The sequence below is a fragment of the Schistocerca gregaria genome, chromosome 1 (assembly GCF_023897955.1).
Source record: "Schistocerca gregaria isolate iqSchGreg1 chromosome 1, iqSchGreg1.2, whole genome shotgun sequence".
In the NCBI taxonomy this organism is placed as follows: Eukaryota; Metazoa; Arthropoda; class Insecta; order Orthoptera; family Acrididae; genus Schistocerca; species Schistocerca gregaria.
This window is the reverse complement of record NC_064920.1, coordinates 186851723-186876128: the sequence shown is the minus strand read 5'-3', so window position 1 is coordinate 186876128 and position 24406 is coordinate 186851723. Positions and strand designations below refer to the sequence as shown.

At 38.4% G+C, this 24406-nt stretch overlaps 1 protein-coding gene across 3 annotated transcripts in view; it reads left to right on the top strand.

The window, feature by feature from the left end:
- The window catches only part of LOC126336442 (uncharacterized), a 99437-nt gene that overhangs the window by 47637 nt on the left and 27394 nt on the right, over positions 1–24406 (top strand). For 2 of the 3 annotated variants that reach the window (XM_050000147.1, XM_050000156.1), the window contains one exon: positions 14266–14397. In XM_050000147.1, coding sequence (XP_049856104.1) covers positions 14266–14397 — 132 coding nt within the window. Of the gene's footprint in view, positions 1–13967; positions 14089–14265; positions 14398–24406 lie in introns of all 3 variants that reach the window. The other variant, XM_050000163.1, reaches the window with a different exon arrangement.

Here is a 24406-nt window from a genome sequence, read left to right as displayed (position 1 = left end):
TGCTGCCTACCACAGTGCGGTATTCTGCCTGTTTACATATCTCCGTATTTAATACGCAGGCCTAGATCAGTTTCTTTGGCACGTCAGTGTAAATTGAAGTCCACTACCATGGTTCTGTTTGTGTGTTCATGCAAATCTCAGGAACAACTGTAGGGATTTTGATATGAATTTCACTGATAGAAAGACTAATTTACAATGAAGGATTGTGTACATAATGTATAAATATCTCATGGAAATTGGCTGAACTGTGATGAATGGGAAGCTGCATGAAATTGTGCAAGCTCAAATGTACTCCTTATGAGGGTATGACAGTGGGTGCTTGACATCAGTGTTATGTGGCAGAGGGTGCTCTGTATGAATGTTACATGGTGATGAATGGTTCATACCAATGTCAGGTGGTAGAGGGTGCTTTATAGTGATGTCATGTTGAAAAGGGTGCTTTGTGCCAATGTCACGTGGCCAAAAGTGCTTCATACCAGTGTTACATGGGAGTGTGTACTTCACACTGATGTTGCATGGCAGAAGGTGCTTTTGTGTGCAGAGGATGCTCTGTACCAATTGTACATGTCAGAGGTTGCTTCATATGCATGGCGGAGGTTGCTTCATACTAATGTTGCATGGCAGAGTGTGCTTTGAACCAGGGCTGTGTGCCAGAGGGTGCTTACAGCAGTGTTGTGCGGCAGAAGGTGGCTCCTGCTGCTGTTTCCTGCTAAAGGGTGCTTCGTACCAATGTTGCATGGCAGAGGGTGTTTCATAATGATATTGTGTGGCAGAAGGTGCTTCATACCAATGTCATGTGGCTGAGGGATTTTCCTACTGATGCATGGCAGATGGTGCTTTGTACCATATTGCATTGCGTAAGACGTTCTGTACTAGTTATGCATGGCAGAAATTGCTTCATACTAATGTTGTGTGGCAGAGGGTGCTTCATAGCAATGTTACATTGGGAAATGCAGGAAAATGCCACACACAAAATGTAACTCATGCTTGACTGCTGCTGAAGTCAGCCACCTGGGAAGTGGCCATACATACTGAACTCCGTTGCAGTTGGGCGGAGCGCGCCATATTGGTACTGCAGTTAGGTGGCTGGCAAGTGGCTATAACTCGCGCTCAACAGATGCTGAATCGGACAGACCGGTTATGTGGTAGCTTGCACTTCCAATCAGTGCAATGAGAAGACACCCCAAATACCAATTATATATGGAACAGACAACATTTGTGCCTCAAGAGAACTTTCCTGGCATGCATATTGAAATTCTTTAAATTATATGAAAGGTTGCTATTCAGTTACCTAACATCGTTTTCTAAATTATCATCATAGCTTTACATGGTGGCCCAACAACTAAATCATTACTACACCAGACAAGCTGTCAAGCTGTAGTTACTTAGTATTACCCATGCAAAGCTGGAGCGGGTCACTAATTGAATATACAGGGTGTACATAAAGTCCAGAAACACTTTTAGTTATTTATAGCATAAGAACCAAACATTGTACAGATATCATACATATGTCTTTTTGAAGGGAAACCCTGAAAGTTTTTTTTCATGTATACCGCCACAGTGTAGTTTGGTAATTTGCTGATAGTAAGCGCTAGTCACAAACATGGGGAGTTCAGGTGCGGGGCGAGCTTTCTGTGTGTTGAAATTTGACAAAAACAAGTGTGCTACAGCTGTTCGACAGATGTTTTGAACCAAGTACAGGAAGAAGCCACCAACAAGGAAGGCCATTTACCACTGGCACAACAAATTCATTACAATGGGTTGCTTGTGTCCGGCAAAGAGAAGCAGGTGTCCCAGTGTGAGTGAAGTGAATGTGGAGCACGTACAAGAGACATTCATAAGGAGTCCAAAGAAATCAGTGCGTCGTGCATCCCGTGAACTCCAAATGGCTCCAATGACAATGTGGAAAGTCCTGCAACAGAAGCTATCTATGAAGCCATTCAAATTGGAGCTAGTGCAAAAAATTATGATGATGACAAAGATAAGCATTTTGAGTTTTGTTCGCAGTCGTAACAACTGAATTAGGCTGGGGATGGCATTGTTGATCCCTTAATTTTTAGCCACTGTTCACACTAATGGAAAAGTGAATAGGCATAATTGTCGAAATTGGGGTACAAAGCATCCACACGAATACATTGAATTTTAGGGTGGTTCCCCAAAGGTAAATGCTTTTTGTGCGTTGTCACATCGAAAACTGTACTGGCCATTTTTCTTTGCCTAGAGCATGGTCACGGGATATTCCTACTTGGACATGTTGCAGCAATGGCTGATGACGCAAATGCAATCAGACTCTTCGTTCATCTTTCAGCAGGATGGAGCTCCACACCATTTTCATCGTGAAGTTCGTGGGTATCTGAACACGGAGCTGGTGCATCAATGTGTCGGCCGTGCTTCAGAAGGGGACAGCTGTTTCGTGAAATGGCCTCCCCGATCACCAAATCTCACTCCGTGCGACTCTTTTCTGTGGGGACACATTTAAGTTCTGGTGTATGTACCGCCTCTACCACGTGATGTATCAGAGCTGAGGGGGAGAATACGGGAAGCGACCGCCACAGTCAATGATGCCATACTAGGATGGGTGTGGTAGGAATTCCATTACTGTCTCGGTGTCTGTGGGGTCACTCATGGTTTGCATATTAAAAAAGTATTTGAAAAAAATAGAGTTTCTTTTCAAAATGCAATATGTATGACATCTGTACAATGTTTAGTTCTTGTGCAATAAATAATTGAAAGTGTTCCCGGACTTTATGTACACCCTGTATTTGTGTAGCTCCATGGAACATGCTAAAACAATCTGTGTGTATATATAAGTGTTTTTAGGTTCTTATTTTAAGATAATCTTTTATTTTATTGATATGTTTATGTAATTATGTAATTTTGAACTGTGTAAACATTATATGTTCAGTACTATTGTCGATAAACAGATGAAACTATTATTATTATTATTATTATTATTATTATTATTATAAAAAAAATCCTGAACTTTTGTAATTTCATGCCAATGGTATGTTGGAGCAAAATGTGGTTGTCATTCTTGCACATGCCTGTGTTTAATGTGTGACTGCCGGAAGTTAGTTATTGTTCAGTGTTGTGTTGAGAAGAATTTTGTGTCACACCTTTTTGCGAATTTTGAGATGGCGGAGTTAGAGCAGCAATGCTTCTGCATTCAGTTTTGTGTTAAACTCAAGAAAACCTTTATAGAAACTCACCAAATGATGCTGAAAGCTTTTGATGAGTGTGTAAGCCGTACTTGGTGTTACAAACGGTTCACATGAATGGAAGTTAAAGATGACCTTCGTTCAGGATGCCCTGCGACATTTACAAATGATGCTCGTGTCAGGAATGTCAGTGAGATTGTGTTTACCAATCGAAGACTGACTGTCTGAGATATTGCAGAAGAATGTAACATTTCAGTTGGATCATGTCATGAAATCCTGACACAGCATCTTGTAATCCATCATGTTGCTGCCATATTTGTTCCACGGCTTGTGAGTCAAGAACAGAAAGACCTTCTCCTCAGAATCTTTCAAGAGCTTTTGGATTTCGGAAATGAGAATGACATGTTCCCTAAGAGAATCATAACTGGTGATGGTCTATGGTTACAATGTGGAGACCAAGGTTCAATCTTTACGATGGGTCAGGGAAAGGTCTCCAAAGACCAAGGGAAGCTTGTCAGGCCATGTCAAATGTTCAAGCCATACTGATAGTTGTTTTTTTTACTTTGAAGGATTAGTTCATCATGAATTCATACCACAGGGACAAACTGTTAATCGATAGTACTATCAGGACATGTTACGATGCCTACGAGAAAATGTGAAAAGGAAAGGGCGTGAAATGTGGCAAGACAATTCATGGTTCTTTCATTATGATAACGCACCCACACATTCATCAAGGTTGGTGAATAAATATTGCACAAAAAGTGAAATCACTGTGCTGCCTCATCCTCCGTATTTCCCATACTTGGCCTCTGATGACTTTTTTGAAAACCAGATTGAAAGAATATAGTTTTGCAATGATAGATGAGATAAGAGAAAAGTCACAGATGGCGCTTAGCATGATCCAGACTATTTCCGTTAGTGGAAACAATGTTGGGAGCAGTGTATCAATTGTGGAGCAGAGACCATGTACAATAAGTAAAAGATAAGCATGAAAAAAATTTGTGGAGAAAGTTCCAGAATTTTTTGAAAAGACCTCATATACAAAATTTTAGTGTGTTTAGAGACATAAAAAGACATTGTTTTTTATGTGTCAAAAATTCCACTGGCGCACCAGTTCCCCAATAGGAGTCCCTGAAGGGTTTGATATGAGTGATGTTTGGAGACAGTGTTAAAACTGCTTTTGTTGAATATGGTTTGGAGATGTAGCTGAAAATGTCATCCACTTGTTTTAATGGACAACTGTCGCCCTGTGCGTTAATATTGTCTATGCTCAAAAAACCAGATGTTTAATAAATAATGGCAGCAGCGTCAGCCAAACATACAACAATCTGTTCTGCTGTGTCTTTCAGTATCTCATACACAATTTGCTTTACTCCTCCCAAAAATAAATAAATAAATAAATTTATAGCAGTTAGGTCACAAGAATGTATTGGCCACAGTATTGGCTCATCTCACCCAGTTCAACAGTTGGAGAAAAACATTGTCTAAATATTATCTGACATCTGCAAAATAAGGTGGGGCTCCATGCAGGAAATTTTATGAATTTATTTACAATAAATGATAAACCTTCTTTTAACTTTCAAACACAATGACAGAAAAATGCACCTTACACAGAACATAACCTAACAGTCAGTGAATATCCATATCTATTTCGAAAGACTGTGACAGCATACAATAATTTGCATTCTTATATCTTACATCCCCCTGAAGGTAAACAAATTTTTTCAACACAATACAAATATATCTATTTTTAATATAACGTTCCCTTAGTCGAGCTGTCAGCTACTATGTCACAGCTTTTAATGAACACAGACTTGATTTTTGTTCCTGTAACATTTTTCTTGAGAATATGGAGATGGTAAGGAGCTCAGATGTAGAAATGGCAAGGTGCTGAGTGTGAAGAAAATAACACTTAACATATTTACTTACCAGAGAGGTTGAATTTGCATCAACAAAATGAGTGCTACTTATTTGCCACAGAGGCCAAGTTTAATGTAGTCAATTACAATCCATTAAGCCCACAAGAAAACCTCAAATAAAAAAATTAAATTACAGTTTCTGTAATAATACATAGAGTTCCTGTTTTCAATAAAACTAAACAAACTCCTTCAAATCCATATACATTCAAAAAATTGCCCCAGAGGTGCTTATTGGGTCCAACAATAGTTTTGGCTACTTGTAAATCAGTATTAGAAAGACCACAATATACACACACTTTCAACATATTTTTTATTTTTTAAAGGCTGTCCTGAGAGCAGAATATGGAACTTCTGTGCAGGCTTTTCAAAAAGAGAATGAGTATTACCAAATCAACAGGCACAAGCAATTATTTACAAGAGCAAACAAGGACAAATTCAAAGCAAATAAAGTGGCTGAAATCCATGGATTAACCAGTGCACATTAACTGGCTTGGGCTTGGAGCATGCCTCAAAGAGTTGCCCAATTCAGTACAGAGTCTAGAACATAAACACATAAAATGCATTACATAACATAGAAATGGCAAATAGCACATAGGTGTCCAACCATGCACAGAAAAAATGAGGGCAGGCAACAGAGCTTATTTGACCTGCAATTGCTTGGGGTTACATATTGAAATAACATACAGTGCACTCGTGGGCCTTCTAGTTTTAACTGACAATGAAAAATATCAGACATACCTAGACATGGAGAGGACATGCACCAGTAGTGCTGGTAGGGGCAAATCTTTTTAGATCAAAGTTAATGGATAGTGGAAACTTTTTTGAAGATATCTAGACCTAGAAAATACATGCACCAGTAGTGCAGGTAAAGACAGATCTTTCTACATCACAATTAACAGACTATAATTAAAAAATAATTTTAAGTATAGTTAAACTTAGGAAACACATGCACCAGTACTGCAGGTTAAAAGCAAGTCTTTCTAGATCAGGTACTTCCAAACAGAGCAAAGTAAAAATTGAAGCCCTCTTACAATTGAATAAATGTTCAACTCTGGCACCAGGTTGCACCAGGTTGCTGACCCACCAGATAACAGTAGCAGCTTATGGCGAGAACATCAAACAAAATTTGCTTGAAAAAGCATAGGGGTATTCACGAACTGTGCCAGAACGTTTACCACATACAAAAAAAAAAAAAAAAAAAAAAAAAAAATGGTGCTCAGCATTGTCCTGTATCAGGTTTAGCAGAATTAAGAGCAGGATTTGTGATCACATCCACTAATGAAGACAGCAGGAAACAGGCCTAGTCGATCTCCAGAGTATGGCCCACTACCATACAGGCAGAGGGAAGTGACAACTCTCCAGTACATGCAGGCGTGCTGCTCGAAGTAAACACCCACCATCCAGATGCACTGAGCTAGCGAACTCAGGTCACAGTCCAGGTATATACAATCTGAGACAGCCAACCACCCTGCCTCCAGCAGATACCCACTAGTGTGAGCTGCAGGTGCATATGCATGGATAAGTCATGCTCAAGAAGCTGCAAGGACACCACCTACTGAGATGCTAGAGAAACTGTAGCTATGTAACCAAACCCAAAGATGTCCTGCAAGCAAAGGTATTGGTATGAATGTGTGCACGGCTCAGGATGGATGAAAGCAGTTTGTAGATGCCATTTTTATTGCACTTTGATTATCACGATGTATTACTAATGCGTTACTACCTTGTTCACAGTGTTCAGTTTATAGCTCTAGGAACCATACACCTTCGTGAGCTGCCGACACCATTACCATGCATTCTGCCTTTGCTGTAGGAAACGCTACATTTCGCTGTTTGCACAAATTCAATGCAATACTGCCTTTCTGGAACAGAAACACGTGTCCAGTTCAAGATCGCCTATCTGTAGGATCAATAGCAAGTTTGCATCACACCATCCAATTATTTCTGTTAAATCACATTTCCTTGGTCCCTTAAAGATACCTGAGTTCTGTGGATCATTGCAGCCCTGACTTGACTTCTTTACAGTATGTAAAATATTTGGTCTTGTCACTTTTGTAGACAACAGACATCCTATCACTTGGCTGTGGGAAATATTGGTTCTTCTTTCAGTAGAATTTTTATCAGATGTGGCATTCACTTCAACAGGAGTTCCAACAGGTCTGCAATTGGACATATGAGTACTTCATTTATATGCTTCTTTGGATCTAACTTAATCATGCCTGTTTTGGAATTTCTAGTTACGATTATACTAATACATTATTCCACTTTGCCAATACTTTTCCTGCAGAATTTTTCTTTTATTTTTTCTTTGATTTTTAGATTGTTTCTCTGATAGCTAGCAAAAATTAGTAAATCGTCTATGCTTACTGTACTGTTAGATGACCCTTGAATTGTCATCTATGGAGAGTGAAATGAGACGTTACGATGACAGTAGATTTGTCTAATTAACATCTTTATTCTGATCCTCAGCCATAGTACATCAGAACAGCTTGTTGGAAGTGTCCAGTTGCTTCACAAGCGAAACAATAAATGTCTGTCATTGCTGACAGTGCAAAGAGCAGAGCCGAGTGTGGTGTCACTCGAATGTGGCTGTCAGCAACGTCTCTGGTTGCAATGGTGATGACGGTGTGGCAGCACAGTTGCTGATACCACGGAGGCGGCTGTGACCTCCCTCCAGCGAGTAGGTGACACTGCTCATGCAGTGGCTGCCCTTGTGACTCGGGGTAGGCTGCCCATGGTCGAACAGCGGACACCATACAGTGTTCCGAGATGTTGTTCCAAGTGTCACAGGCTTGTGATGTAGGCTGTGATACTGAGATGAGAATATTTTAGTACTCGAATGGCTGAGTACTTATACAATCCAGACTATTCATTTAGGGCTTATGGCACATATGCTACAAACTTCCTTGGTGGCAATGGAGGAAAAGCTCCATCATTCTGCTAGCGTATTGCAGAGTTGGCTGTTTGTATATTGCACCCAGCTGGCTCTGCTTTGCAATGCCTGTCAGCTGTGTTTTGCATCACAATGCATAACACTGTTGCCTGCCTGTGGCTGGCTCTGTTGCAGCTCACTTCCACTCCGACATACTTGTTGATCAAATATTGTCGATAGGCTGCAGTAGTGAATAACGTTATTGACAAAATAATACATTTATACGGATCAATGTAATTCCAGTGTCAGCTAACCTGCTTCAAACCATACAGAGACTTTTGTAGCAAACATACTAGGGCGCCTTCCGAGTACATCTCTGGTTGTGACTTAAAAATTTGTGTCAGTGTCCTCATGCACAAGTGCACTAACTGCACCCATATGATCAACAGGTTGGTTGGAGTTGGGAACCAAAACAAACAGGTAATGAATGAAGCATACCTTACAACCGGTGAGAATACTTCATCATAATCAGCACCTTTTCTTCGAACACATACTTTAACTACTAGTCTTGTCGCATTGTGATTTATTTCCTCCTTGCAGTCTTCATTTTAAATACACACTTGCAGGGTAAAACTTTTTTTCTTGTGGAAGAGCTACCAACGACCACATTTAATTTTCCATCAAGGAGTCGTACTGTTCATCCATTGCTTTCTTCCACTGTTCACCGTGAGAGATGATAAGGCTTCTTCAACAGTCTGAGGATCATCCATCCATGAAACCGGAAAAAATAACTGAAGTTAGCTTCTTCATTCTTTCTGTACTGAATAATCTCTTTAAGTTGTAATGGTTGTAATTAGGTATAGTTCAACACAACCAATAGACTGAACAAAACTTTATTCCATGGAAGCGTTAACAACTTACACACACACACACACACACACACACACACACACACACACACTTGGATAATGTATCAAAATGCAGTGGTCGAAACTCGGGGAGGAGGAGAAAGCTCGTCTTCTACACTTTTTTTAAAGTTATTTACTGGCACAGAGGTTTTGGCACCAGTATTTATCTTTATGACTCTAAAGTGCGCATGTGTAGTGCTACATATATTCAATGGCAGAAGTTAGTTGTGGTGGCACCTACCAACATTTTTCAGAACTTCCACTTACTTTTCACTCGATTCTAAGCTGCAGGTGGTGTTTTGGATTACAAAAACAAAAAAAAAGTCCAGCTTATATTCGAGTAAATACGGTACCGTAGTTACTTGGTCACAGATCGTGTGCATATTATGAGGTTGTTCTCAGTTTGATGTAACACAGCTTCCTCAAACTGAACAATTCACACACTGTGTGTAGTCTACCAGTTTCCCATCTATGGGATGCTGATTCATAAAGATAGCTGCCAGTTCTTTGAAATGTGACATGATTTGTTAACTTCCTCCTTGTAATTTGTTCTGCATACAGACGCATTGCTTCTCAGCTGTTGCATTGTACCTCCCCATAAATGAGATGTATGTCAGTTATCTTGGTTAGGGTGTAATAAGCAATCAATAATATGTAAACATCATTAGAAACTGTAATGTAAAAACAACATAAACAACAATAATGTAATTGTTTCTCCAGAAATGTGGACATGCTATCAGAATGAAAACTTATCTTTCCTAGAAGTAAGATGTAATTGTTTTGCAAATCACATTCCATTGTCAACACGTTGCAGTCAAAACAACTGTGAACAGTGGCCTAAGGGAAGTTCAGCGTCAAACCTTTCAAGGGCCCTTAGTGGGGAAACAGTGCACCTGTGACGTTTGTTATGTAACAAAATTGTTTCTTTTGCAACTGTAATGAAAGTTTTATTAAACCCAAAAGCATTTTGCTTTAATTTAAAGCATCTTCAGTGGCCACTATAACAATATGGTTCTTCTTCTCTTTTTTCCTGTGTCTTACAATTTAGTTTGTTAAGATCATCAACAGGTCGCATGCTTTTACTTCTTGTATAAACAGTATTAATTCTTACAGTTACACAAGGTGGTTTTGTTGTCTACACCATTCTTCCTGTTCGTCACATATATATATGTTAGATTTTAACACACAGCACTTTCACATGAAACTAAACATATTCGTGTTTTTGTATGTTATGAGGAACTACTGTCATCTGACCATTTCGTGTGTTTCGTTTTGCTGTTGCGGGTTGCGCTCATCTTTTATTTGCTTTGGTGGTGGTGGGAGTGTTTGCTGTTGCTCTGTGTGCATGAGTGCTTATATTTTCCAACTAGGGATATGTGTGTGTGTGTGTGTGTGTGTGTGTGTGTGTGTGTGTGTGTGTGTGTGTGTGTGCGCGTGTGTGCGTGTGTGTAAAGGTAGCTAACATGTCTTACACACAGTATGTGTAAATTATTGCTGTACTATGGTGGTTGATGTAGGATTGGGATATTGCCTAGTTTGTGATATTATTTTGTGTTGTTTTTCTCTACAATATGATTTATTAGTTGAAATAACATCTGGTTGCTGATGTTTGTCTGTCATTTGTTATGTGTTTCTTCTCTGTTATTACTTTTTAAATCTGGAAGCTTCCTTGTAGATCTAGGACTTGTTTCATGTTAACTTGTCTGACCTAAGTACAGAACATCACAGCTGCTACACTAGTGTTGGTAAATACCAGATTTTTGGTATATGTCAGTGTGATCTTACTTTCTTAGACATTTCTATTTTTATTCCTTGTTGTTTGAAGATGTTTCCAATTTTGTGTGTCAGAATGTCTCCATATGTGAGTGTAATTAATAATGAACTCAAAACTGACAAGGGTGAAAGTATACAATAATAAAAGCAAAGACATTCTAGTAAATGTGGATCCGTGATTGAGCCACATTCAAGATAACTGCGAAAATGTGCTTACAAGCCACCACAAACTTCAGTATGAAATATTTTCATTTTTAGTACAAATGTATTTGAAATATGAACTTTTGGAGTAAGTCCTCATTTAATTAGCCTCAAATTTCACCTGTGGTGCATGATTGGGAAATATGGTGGTTGTGTCATGGGGCATTAGCACAATTTAGTGCTGTGTGAGATATCTAAAGCATCAATATGATCCAAAATCGATAGGTTAAGCAGGACCTGTTCCTTGGCCTCTAAGATCACCTGACCTCAATCCTCTGGATTTTTCTGACTGAGATCATCTCAGAAGTGAAGTATATGGCACTCCCATGTATATGGTTGAAGAACTGGAACAGTGGATTGTATAGTTTAGTAAAGATTTAGGAGATGACTCCAGGTGTTTGAAAGGATTCCTAACGCAGAGCAGAGATAAGTGCAGTATTGCATTCAGTTGTGAGGATGACATGTGGAACACCTTATTTAACAGGTACAAGTGTGCAGTAAATTGCAACATGCTGAATTAGCATTCTGTTAGCATATGTTTTTCACCCCTGTCACTTTTTACAATTAAGTGTGATACAATGTTTAAATGACTTAACATTTTACACTTATAAGACAGAAATATTGTTCTTTGGTGTTGATGCAAGCATTCTAATGAAACCAAAAGAAATGTAACATCAGAAGGAAAAATAAATGTTCAGCAAAATTATTGATTGGTTTTTAGTAAATAGCTTATCACTGAACATTTGGGCAGCAGGGCAAGAGTTCATATGTTTCTGCATGTGATAGGGTTTATCTGATATTAATAACAAAAGAGCATTGGGGAAATGAAATATGTAAAACTGAATATTCAAAATTCCTGTTTCTCCCCTTGTTGATCAGAGCTTCAATCAGAAATCTCGTATAGATTTTCTCAAACACTTGAAGTTGTTAGCATTTGTTTTGCCTGACAGAGTATTCATTGCTCAGAAATATATTGTAAGGATAAAAGTCTGGTGTCTGTCCTTGAACCTCATACAGGCAAATGTTTGAAAAATTAGGCATACCTTACAATTTATTTACTCTCATTGTAAATTTGTTGTGAAGAACCAGATACAATTTGAAGGTAGTAGTGGCGGTCATGTATATAATACTACGAACAAAAGTGACTTTACCTATGCACAAAGTAACCTTACTTTTAACATATGGAGGAGGAAAATTTGAAGTCATAAAAGTATCCCACCAAGAAACTTGCAGTTTAGAACCAAACATTTGGTATTTTACCAGTATTCTTTTGATTGTCCATTTAAAGAAATTTGAAAGCAACCATTAGATAATTGTCTTTAGAAAAATATTGTCTGTTAGATTCCGACACATGTTTACTGCTGATGGGTCTTCAGTATCCTTTTGTTGTTGCAGTTGCTCCTGGAGACAGTGGCAGTTTCTATAACATAGTTATTGGTTTCAAAAGACTATGACTGCCATATATTTTCACATTTCAGATTTATTTGTCCTTGTTATGTCTTATATTATGAATAAAAGCACTTGTATTACAATTTGACCATTTCTGTTTACACAGATGCTACATTAGCCATTAAAAGGTAAACAGTTGGTCAGCTGGATCATTTGTGGAATGAGACATACATAGTTTTTGCTATTTGAGCAATAAACCAAGTCTGTGAGTGCCCAGAACCAATGTACTGGTCCATTAATCTGCATTTACTAGAAAGCTGGAGACAGTGCCAGTTTTAGAGTTACTGTTTGCTGGAGATTTTTTTACATGACAGACCTCACCTCAAGGTGTTGTTACTTCATTATTGCAATCCCCCTCTGTCCATACTTCATCTGATCCTTCAGTTACAGTACCATCTCCCAGTGCAAAAGGTTCATTTGTGCTATCCTCCAATTGTCTCATTGAGTTCAGCCTAATCTTAAAATATTTTACAGTCACAACAGTCAAAAAGTAGAAAAAATTGACAAACTATGAAGTACTTAACTACACTAATGATTTTGCCTTTAGTCAGGACAGAAGTATTCACAAGTGAAAACCATAATTACTAGTTTTTGGGAGAGTCTAAGGTTTGAATGAGGATGAAACTGTGTAATGGCCATTTGTGGTAGTCAGTGGGAAACAGTGTGTGTCCACAGTGAGTCTTTCACTCAGCAGCAGAGGGAGTGTCATTTTTGAAATTTCCTGGTAGATTAAAATTACATGCCAGACTGGCACTTGAAACACAGAACTTCACCTTTCAAAGGCAATTATCTTTCCAACTCAGCTCTACAAGCATGACTGACAACTCACCTTTCTAAGCTTTGTAGCATTCTTTTCAAACATTATGACACCTTGAGACTACCATCCATACTCCAAGATTACAACCCCTGAAACTGTAATGATAGCGACATCTGCACAATGCACAGGCCGCCATCTACACTAACTTCACAACTGACAAGCCATATAGTATTAAAGGTAGGAAGACACATGAAACTTCTCTTGTTTCCTGATATGTTCACTGCACGACTTTCTGTATTAGGAATATCCCTCCCCACATTGGCAAAATTCATGAATTAGCTCAGAACAGTTGTGTTCCTTGGAGAGTTGATGAGAGTGCACTACATTAAAATTCAAAGAGGCCTGCGGGGCTGTTATACGACTTGCCATTTGTATGCTCCCACCTAAGACTAGTTTTGCTTGATCTCTATAGATGAGATCATGTTCTTGCACATATCCCCCCTTCCCACCACCTTGCTGGGTTTATTCTCCCTCCTTTCCCACATTTTTTCCTGTATGGTGTATGTTAGACTTTTATCTTATTGTTTATTTAGTTACTTATTCTTATCCCTAATATGTAAAACTATCCTTCCTTCCTTCTTTTCTTCTTTCTGTGTTTTTCCAAGCCTATTATTTTTCCCCTTCCTTTGCATTCTTTAATCCCTTTATTATTTGATGTATCTTCCTTTTGTAATCTATCTTTCTATCTTTACTACTCACTCTGTCTCTTCTATGTTATCAGAACTAAGACATTAAAATACGTACTAATGTACTATTTTTAATTTTCCACTCGCTCTGATGCCTTTTCCTTCACCTTTGGATCTCTTCCTCCTCATAACAGGTGGGTCCTTGTTAGCCTGGGATGTGAATTACCTGCCACTCTGCTCTTTCCAGCACCCCCCTACGAATTCTTCTCTTCTTACTGAAGGAGAAACCAATTGTTCTGGAAATTAGGAGCCTTCTGTTCTGTTTTGTGTGTTTCTATCATCCATACTGGATACTGAGTCTTCTGAAGGTAAGTACAGGCCTGCCTTTCATTTTTTTTTTTGGGATTTTAACATGTAGTAACTCTTCCCTTTGTTTGCTTTGCTGAGCACTCTCTAATTGTTATTACTATTGATTATTTTTTGTTTTATTAGTTGGGCATAATGATTAGTTTTTTGTAGTTCAGTTTGTACTTTATTTTTTGCAGGCAATTTACAATCCAGGTGACAATGACATTGGTGGTGAAGATGACAGTATAACAGAACAAAAGCTGCAAAGATATAAACTGACTTTTAGTCAGCCTGATCAAATTGACATTAAAAACATTACTGTATATAAGGTAAGCAGGGATATTTTGTTTGTTTCTGCTGGAAAAGGAAGTTTCTGTAGCATAGTTGTTGTTTAAAACTTTCAAAATGTGTTAAATATTAAAAGGGTGTTTTTGCACTCATGATCAGGATGTCCAACTTGCCAGATCAGAGTATTTCTCTAACAGACAATACCAGGGAGATGGAATATAAATGATGAGGATTAGTGAGAGTCAAAATGAGTACTATATTATCACACCATCATGTGCATTCTCATTCCACTCTGAATGTGCTGTTGCTCATCTACTGCTTGTTAAAACTGACCTATTTTTCCATGGCTACATATGAAAAATTGAGCAGAAGATAGGTATTTGCCAGAAAAAATGTGTAATTTGACCATTGCAGGTTGATAAATTCTTCTCTTATCATCTTCTTGAGTATTATGCAGCCTTTCACAGATTCCTGATATTTTTTTTCTTTTTGCTGCCCACATAGATCTTGAAAGAGAACTTCTCGTTCTGGAAGCTTGTTCTTCTGTCAAGATAACTTTGTACTTTATGCTGGTTATAGTGTACGATATCACTTGTCACTTTGTCAACACACACTGATGATCCTAGTTTCTGTGTTGGAGGAATTCTGTTGTCGTTGTGTACAGCCGTCTTCCTCCTCCCCTCCCCCTCAGGAGGAGAACAAATTTTTTTGTGAACATACTTGGAACATTTAGTTATACTTTTAGCCTATTCAATGTAGCCTCCATTAGCTATGACACATCTGGCCCAATGTTCTTTCCATGATGTAAATGCACTTTGGTAAAATTCTGGGGATTGACTTTTACACCATTGCTTGACACAATAAATAAGGTCTTTCTCACTATCAAATGATTTATGGCACAGGTGGGCCTTCAGATGACCAAAGAGGTAAAAATTAGAAGGAGCCAATTCCGGACTGTAGGGAGGATGAGGAACAATTTTCCAACCCATTTTCTTGTTTTTCTCCTACGTCATAAGGGCTGTTTGGGGTTTGGCATTGTCATGGTGTAGCCTGATGAGCTGACTCTGAAGCTGTGGTCTGTGGGTCTTGATGGCACATCACAGCTTGTCCAATGACAAACAGTAACAGTCCCGGTTAATTGTGGAGCCAGGTTCCAAAAAGTAAATGAAAATGAGACCACACTGATCCCAGAAGAAGGAGGCCATCACCTTTCGGCCTGCTGTTCGTGTAAGTCTTGGTTTCTTCTTTCGAGGGGAACCTGGTTGACGCCACCCAATGGATTGGGTTTTGCTGTCAGGTTCAGACAAAAACAACCATGTTTCATCCTGGGTAAGGATGCCATCAAAACACTGTTTCCACTCTTCAGTAAAGGTCTTCATGAGACCCTTGCACATATTCTCCCTCATTGTTTTCATTTCTCTTGTCAATAATATAGGCACCCAACGTGCACAGATTTTTCTGACCTTAGTGACTGTACCAGTGATTCCACACTAACCAATGACAAGCAAGTCATTTCAGCAAGCTGTCATTTTGGATGATTTGATCAATGGGCTCCTTATTCACATCACTCACTGCTGTTGATGATCTACCACATCATGGATTGTCCAGTAGAGAGAAATCACATTCATTAAACCTCTGCAACCACTGCTAGATACTGGCGCAACCCACTGTGTTCTCTGTGAATCGATGTGGCAGAGTCATTGCTATTCTTGAAAAGGAACTCAATCACCGACCTTTGTCGCAACCTGACATATACATCACGGTCCATTATGGATCACCTGTAAATAAAAGAAAATATTTTTATATACCAACTTATAGCTAAATATTCCAAATATGTTCACAAAAAATTTCATTCTCCTCGTGCAAAAAATAAAAAAAATTAGAGATGTCTGTGCAAAACTTTTTGAATGCGCTTTGTAAAAGCAATTGTATTAGTAAATGCCGATGTCAAAATATGACAGTGTTGATACCGAAAAGTACATGGAAATAAATCTTCTCTCTGTTCACAATGTTTTTATTCAGGCCATTGTTTATATAGTAGCCAATTCAGACTACTTCTCTAAAGCACATTAACAACAAATTATGACTAGTGCCAGTTTACTCACAGTGATAATCGTGACTGTGTAATATGAATGTTAGTATTAACAGAATTTACATCAAGTCCTGATATTCTGATAAATTATGGAAATGGCTAATAAGGTACTGTTTGAATTTCTTGTTAAGTATCTGTGCATTTGCACCAGAAATAAAAACTTCATTCTGAAACCTAGAAAGGCACATATAATGTATATGGAAATTATTAATACTTCGAGTATTGTGATTGTGAATATCACAGTTAATCCTAAATTTGTTATTATTACTCTTCTTTAACATCAGGGAATGTGTGTATTGACCCTCCCAAGACTCCTGAAGAAGTTTTTACAAGAAGTTCAGGTATCAACATTACATTTCAATTGTCCATTTTTGCTCTCTGTACTTTCAGACCTTATTAGGAAGAATTCATTGAATTTAGTGGCCAATGATTAAATTTCACACCATCTGTCTCATTGCTCCTGTCATCCAGGAGCTGAATATTTGTGTCTATGTACATACTCTGCAGACTACTGTAAAGTGGTTGGCAGAGGGTACTTCAATTTATTTCACATTTTAGGACTTCTTTGTGTTCCAATTGTGTATGGAGCATAGGCAGAAAGACTGCTTAAATGCCTCTGTGTGTATTGTAATTAGTCTTCTTACCATTTGCCATTTCTAGTTTATTCATTTCATGCTTAATAATGCTCCAAATTTCCTTTGATTTGTTCTCAGAATTTTTAATTTTTGGTAATTTTTTTTTCATTTTTGTCGATACAGTAAAGAAGTTTGCAGTATTTGTTGTAGTCCACATTTAAATTTTGGTTGGAGCCAATTCTATGCTGCACCTGATTAAGATTTTCCGTGATTTCCATAAATCGCTTCAGGTAAATGCTGGGATGATTTCTGTGAAAGGACATGGCTGACTTCTTCCCCATCCTTCCCTAATCCAATGGCACCAATGACCTCGCTGTTTCATCCCATCGCCTGAATCAGTCAATCAATGAACAAACCTAATAGTGTGCTGTAAATAAAGCTCTCTCTTTGTGGCACAGGATACTAAATTCTAGCTGCAAGGTAACCTTATGTTTGGCTTTCTCTGTAGTTGTCCTCAACTTATAGTGAAGCTTTAGTCATAATAATGTAAGAATAGTAAACTTGTTGCAATTGTTCATTTGATAAACACTCTCTGAATTTTGTGATTGAGTCTGCATTATCATTCTGTAAAATTGTACTTTTTCTTTCGTAGCTAAAACTGAGTTATGGGATGCTTCGTTGCTTCCATTTCAACATCATGGTCAGAGGTTGTTATGAGGTTCATATCTATTTCATGACAAAATGTTGGATTTAGAAATAAATTATCAATTGTTATTGCAATGTATTCTTACATTCCTCTTGGAAATGTTGCTTTGGGGAGCAAATAAAAGCTGGAAATCAGGTGTTCTTCATCATTATTGTCTGATGTATTGTTGCGGTCTTCAGTTCAAAGACTGGTTTGATGCAGCTCTCCATGCTACTGTTTCTTGTGCAAGCCTCTTCATCTCTGAATAACTACTGCAACCTACATCCTCCTGCATCTGCCTATTCTGTTAATTTCTTGGCCTCCCTCTACAATTTTTACCTTCTACAATTCCCTCCAGTGCTAAATAGGTGATCCCTTGATGTTTCAGAATGTGTTCCATCAACCAATCCCTTCTTTCAGTCAAGTTGTGCCACAAATTTAGTGTCTCCCCAATTCTGTTCAGTACCTTTTCCATTCATTACCAAAATACTGAACTCGGCAAATAATGCTTAAAAGTTTTTGTAGTGCATTATGTTTCCTGTATATAAATTTCTGAAAACAGCGTTTTTAAGCAACCCTATCAGTACTGAACTCGAAACAAATATGACGTTTAAAATCTCTATCGCCTATAAATATTATATACATATTTTGAAATTCACGTACAGTATCAGTCTCAGTGGTATCTATAAGCATATCAAGTATCTTTTCTTAATTTTAATTAGGGCCGTTGTTACTTTAACTATTGAAGTGTGAGAAATGTTCGCGCCAGGAAAAGTTTTCTTCTTTAGATTGCATATCTCGAAAACTATTACACACATTGAATAACATCTTGGTGTATGTACAAAATGAAATAGAATTAAAATTCAGTATAGCTTACTGTAAGGAGATGACGAGAGCTGGCCAAACAGTATTTCTTAGTCTCACAACAAGAATAAGAATTAATCGAAATAAATTCACAAACACAATATTTAATGACTGTAAGTACACCGCACACCAATCAGACAATGCGAAAACACCGCTTAATTCAGAGTCAGAGTCAGTGGAACTATCTGTGTCGCTGCTCGTATTGACAGATATAATCAAGTCTTCGACACTTCGATGTAAGATACCTTCATTGTTCCATACGTCTTGTATCACTCCTTTCACGTGATGCACTACCTTCTGCCAGTCTTCCGATGTCACAATTTCAACTGCCTCTTTCAAAAGGCGTTCCACTTCGGTTGGTCTGAATTTCTTATTTTATGCAACAATATGCCGTTTAACCTGGGCCCAAATCAGCTCTATTACGTTGAAATGGCAATGGTAAGAAGGCAATCTGAGCACTATTTTTATGCTACTTCACCCACAATGTAAATCGGGTTCTTTGGCTTGTGTTGCGATAAAAGTTCTAATAATTCTGCCCTTGTCAAATTACTGTCGAACTGTACCTTATGTTTCTGTAACCAGCTAACAATGTCATTTTTCCTCGTTGCCTTTGTGGGTGCTTTATCTTGTATTACTGAGTGATAAAGAGCGTTATCCATAACAATGATCGAGTTTTTTGTTAAGTTCTGAGACACACAGTCTTCAAACCATTTCACAAAAGTATTGTGGTTCATCTCTTCGTGGTAGTCGGAGGTCTTATTTAAGACAATTTGGAATGAAGTCTTTTGAATTTCTGGCATATGCTACAATTATCCTTTTTCCTCTGCCGATCGGAGCTGCCATACTACCACTGATGGTACCGTCTGTCCAGCCTTCTTTTAAACTGTGTCCTGCATTCACCCACGTTTCATCAAGCCAAACGATATCATCAAAATTTGTCCCCACTAATTCTCTAAGAAAGCAGCATCGCCAGGCTGCAATATCTTGGCGTTCCATTAGTAACTTTCTGCCAGAGATGGATTTATAGCGGAATCCTAACATTTTCACCACTCATAACAAAGACGATTTACTACCCTGAAACAGGTCAGCCGCTGTGAGGGTAGCATGTAGTTTTTTGAGTGTCGGATACTCCTTCTTTGAATAAAATTCATATATTTGACGACGAGTGGCATCTCCCTGAAAAGAGTCAAGTTTTGTGACCTTCTTCTCTAGTTGCCTCTTTTTCCCAGGTGTCTCCAATTTAGATGATTCACTTGAGCCTTCTTTCGTGAATTTCTCCTTGCAGATTCTTATTACTGATCGTTCGCTAACTCGCAGAGCAGCTGCAGTTTGCTCCACCACCTTAATCCAAAGGAACGAGAGGCCCTCCTCCATCTCTTTCTCAAAATACTCCCTTAAGGAACACACGTATTCACGCGCCTGACTGCGTATAACGACGCCATGTCCGCCACTTTTTGGAGGTTTCCGAGGTGTGTGCAGCCTCAGCCTCCCTCTCTCGCGACTGCTTTCGTCAGACATCGTAAACACGCGAAGCTACAAGTCACTCAAATCTCTCACCTGCACGTCTACAACGGCTCGCTGAAGACTGGCTGGCTCGCACAATGTATTAGTCAGGTCAGCAGAGCGAAGTGGCAACACGGTGGCAGCCGACAGTGCCGGATGCCATTGGTTTATTGGTGGCATGAGCCCTGCAGCCCGTTGCCTGTCAAGTGACAACTACTTTAAATCAGACTGTAATTAATTAATAGAATATGAAGCAATTGGTATAAAGAATGCTTTTTCCAAACTTTCTATAAAAGAAAGTCTGCTATCAAGACATTGCTTTTGTTCTATTACTTTATTTATCACTGAACGTTTCTAAAACTGAAGACACTCGTCCGTGCTCTGCTCTGCCGTTGAGATCTGGCAACGTTGTTCTCTGTTCATTGGCTGACTGTGTTTTGTGACGTCAGATGCGCAGAACGAACCTAAACTCGGCCGTCAACATAAATGACGCGCATTTTAATAGAACTACAATGTCATCGGTGAACCTCAAAGTTCTTATTTCTTCTCCCTGAAATTTTATTCCCACTTCAAATTTTTCTTTGGTTTCCTTTACTGCTTACTGAATGTACATTGGAGATAAACTGCAACCCTGTCCACTCCTTTCTTAACCACTACTTCCCTTTCATATTCCTTGACTGCTGTAAATGCCATCTTGTTTCTACACAGGGTGTAAATAGCCTTTTGCTCTCTGTATCTTTTGCTACCTTCAGAATTTGAAAGAGAATATTCCAGTCAACACTGTCAAAAGCTTTCTCCAAGTCTACAAATGCTATAATAATAGGTTTGCCTTTTCTTAGCCTATCTTCTAAGATATGTTGTAGGGTCAGTATTGCGTCTCATGTACTTGCATTTCTCTGTAATCCAAACAGATCTTTCTGGAGTTTGACTTCTACCAGTTTTTCCATTGTTCTGTAAAGAATTTGTGTTAGTATTTTGCAAACTCGACTCATTAAACTGATACTTTGGTAAATTTCACGCTTGTCAATAACTGCTTTTGTTGGAATTGGAATTATTACATTCTTATTGAAGTCGGAGAGTATTTCACCTGTCTCACACAACTTGCACACCATATGAAAGAGTTTCATCATGGCTGTCTCCCCAAGGATGTCGGGTATCAGTAGGTCTGATGGAATTTCGTTTACTCCAGGGGCCTCGTTTCAGCTTAGGTCTTTCAGTGCTGTGTCTTCATCTACATCCTCTTCCATTTCTATAATGCATTCAAGTTCATCTCCTTTGTATAGACCATCTATACACTTCTTCCACCTTTCAGCTTCCTGCTCTTTGTTGAGTACCTATTTTCTGTCTGAACTCTTGATATTTGTACAGCTGCTTCTCTTTTTTCTAAAAGTCTATTTAATTTTCCTGTAGGTAATATCAATTTTCCCCCTAGTGAAATATGCTTCTAAATCCATACATTTGTCCTCTACCAATTCCTGCGTAGCCATTTTGCACTTCCTGGCAGTCCCGGTGTTTAGATGTTCGATTTCGTGTTTGCCTGCTTCATTTACTGAATTTTTATATTTCCTCTTTTCATCAGTTAAATTCTAGATTAGCCTTTGCATAATGTTACCTCTGAAACTCTCAACAACTTCTGGTTCTTTCAACTTGCCCAGTCCCACCTCCTTAATTTGCTATGTATTTGCAATTTCTTCAGTTTTGATCTACAGTTCATAACCAATAAATTGTGGTCAAAGACCACATCTGCCTCTGAAAATGTCTTACAGTTTAAAATCTGGTTCCAAAATAATCTCTGGCTTACCATTATATAATGAATCTGAAACCTTCCAGTGTCTTCAGGTCCCTTTCAAGTATACAGCCGTCTTTCACAGTTCTTAAATCAAGTGTTAGTGATGATTAAAGTACTATCTGTGCAAAATTCTACCAGATGGCTTCCTCTTTCATTCCTCTCACTCAGTCTTATTCACCTACAATTATTCCTTCTATTCCTTTTCCTACTGTTGAATTCCAGTTTCCCATCACAATTAAATAAATTTTCATCTCCCTTAACTATCAGAATATTTTCTTTTATCCTATGTTATATTTCTTCAATCCCTTCATCATATGTAGTGAAAGTTGGCCTATAAGTTTTAGGTCCCTCAAAGCATGTACTGTTTCTCCTGACACATTCTGTCTGTTCCCATTGCTCTATCCTGTTGTTTCTTTCTTGACTTAACTCAGTTATAAGTAGCTTTCATATATAATATCTAAAATGTCTTTTTTCTTCCAACTCTTTTTCTCTATCATGCTAGGTGAGGGATGTCAATTACTAAAAGACAGTATTTTGTTACACAGTACAGTATTATGCCATCTTTCATAGTTCAAAGTTGGTGACCCATCAGATGATCCTATTAACAGTCTGTTTCCATTTTTCCTTGTCCACTGTGTTTTGGAATAGCTGGTCCTGTATTTTGTGTGCCTTCACCTTTATCTGGGTGGACCATCATTTCAGTCATCTTCTGTGCAATGTTTTTCCCTTCAACTTTGCCTTCAATCATCATATTTTCCGAGTTATCCTCCTGTCGTCAAACTGTCTGAGCAAACAACTAAAAGATTGACCAGAAACAAATACTGGAAAACCACCTCTCCACCCCAAGTTCTTGAAAGATTGATTTGTTCTCCTGTATACCCACATCTCAAAAGCATCATTTCTTTTGTGATCCCCTTCAGTTGTTGTTCATGTTTCGGTCCCATAAAGGAAAACTGGAAATACCAGAAATTTCAACAGTCTCTGTTTAGTTAGAACTTGGTCTTACCAAATCACTGCCCGCCTCATTCCAGCATCCCTGCCCAGAACAATTCGACACCATATTTCCTTTGTGTAGCCATCCTCTTTCTGAAACAGTGGGCCCAGATAAACAAACTGATCAACTTCTTCATGTTGTAAAATGTAAACTTCCATGACTGGGAACGTCACAATTAATAAAACGTTCAGGGCTATTATTCTGTAGTCGAATGGATTTCACCTTAAAGCTTGATTATTGCAAACGAGGAGCAGGCATTAGAAACTGTGAACAAGAAACCGAATATTTGGTTCCGTTATGTAGATGATACATTTGTTTTGTGGAGGCATGGCAGGGAGGAACTGCATCGTTATCATAAACATCTGAATAGGATCACTCTGGAGGTTCAGTTTATGAAGGAGGAGGAGGAGGAGGCAGGCGGAAGATTAAGTTTTCTCGATGTGCTAGTATCAAGAAAGCCTGTTTCCTACACTGGGATTCGAACTACTACCAACAAAAAGTGAGGCATCATAAAAACATTGGCAGATATAGCAAGGAAAATCTGTGAGCCAGTGCTGCCTGACCTAAAATCGGCCAAGGATGCTTACCAACTGCTGGAAAAAGCTGAAAGTTATAGGATTCTGTGTACTTGCGTGGAGATGTATATCGTCGGTGAAGAAACAATACCGCGTAAGTAGCAAAATAAGAATTTTACATGAGAGACAAAAAACTGTCTAAAATGCCTAATACATTTCACAGCAGCACTAAATTTACATTGTAGCACTACAAGGAAATATTGGATCAAATAAAAAGGGGGGAAAAATATAATAATACACTTCAGAAAGCTTAATTGCAGCACATACGCGAAATTGTCGCGGGATTTATGCCATGATCTGTTACCTATGCGGTATTTGTTTGTGTCTCCCGGCACGACTTGACAAATTTACGTTGGTATTTGGTGCTGACAAAGCTAGTAAGAGCATGTTTTGGAGCATTAATCATTTTTTATTGTAAGATTTCATAGAAACATTTTAAATAAATATACTGTTTACATAGTTCCGATAATGTCCCCACCTCCTAAACGTCACTCAAAGCAGCAACAGAGAATTATACTGCACTGATACTCGTCACACAGTTATCTCCAGGATAATTTTCATTCATAAGGAATATTGTCATAATAACTATGGCAATCTTTAGGAAGAACAGATTTAAGTTTTTGTAAATGATCCCATTTGGATTTCTTGATTTTCAGTCTTTCCTTGTATAGTTTCGGGAAGCAAACATATCCAAGAATTTTCCTTGGGCCCCTCGGTAATTCTTGCCACACATAGTTGAAAGAGCACTTGTAGTAAATAATACTATTTGGATGGTACTGTAGCACCCTCTGATTGTTAACTGTAGACTCATTTTTTTACAGCTCTTTGAGGCCTAATTGAGTTGTTCAGTCACAAACTTTTTTCTGCGTAGTTGATGAAAAAGGAATAAACTAGGTAATGGACTTCATATGGCTGTGGCTTTTTTCTTGCTTCTTTAGATATTGTAGCATATTTGCTAGGAAGGGTACTTCAC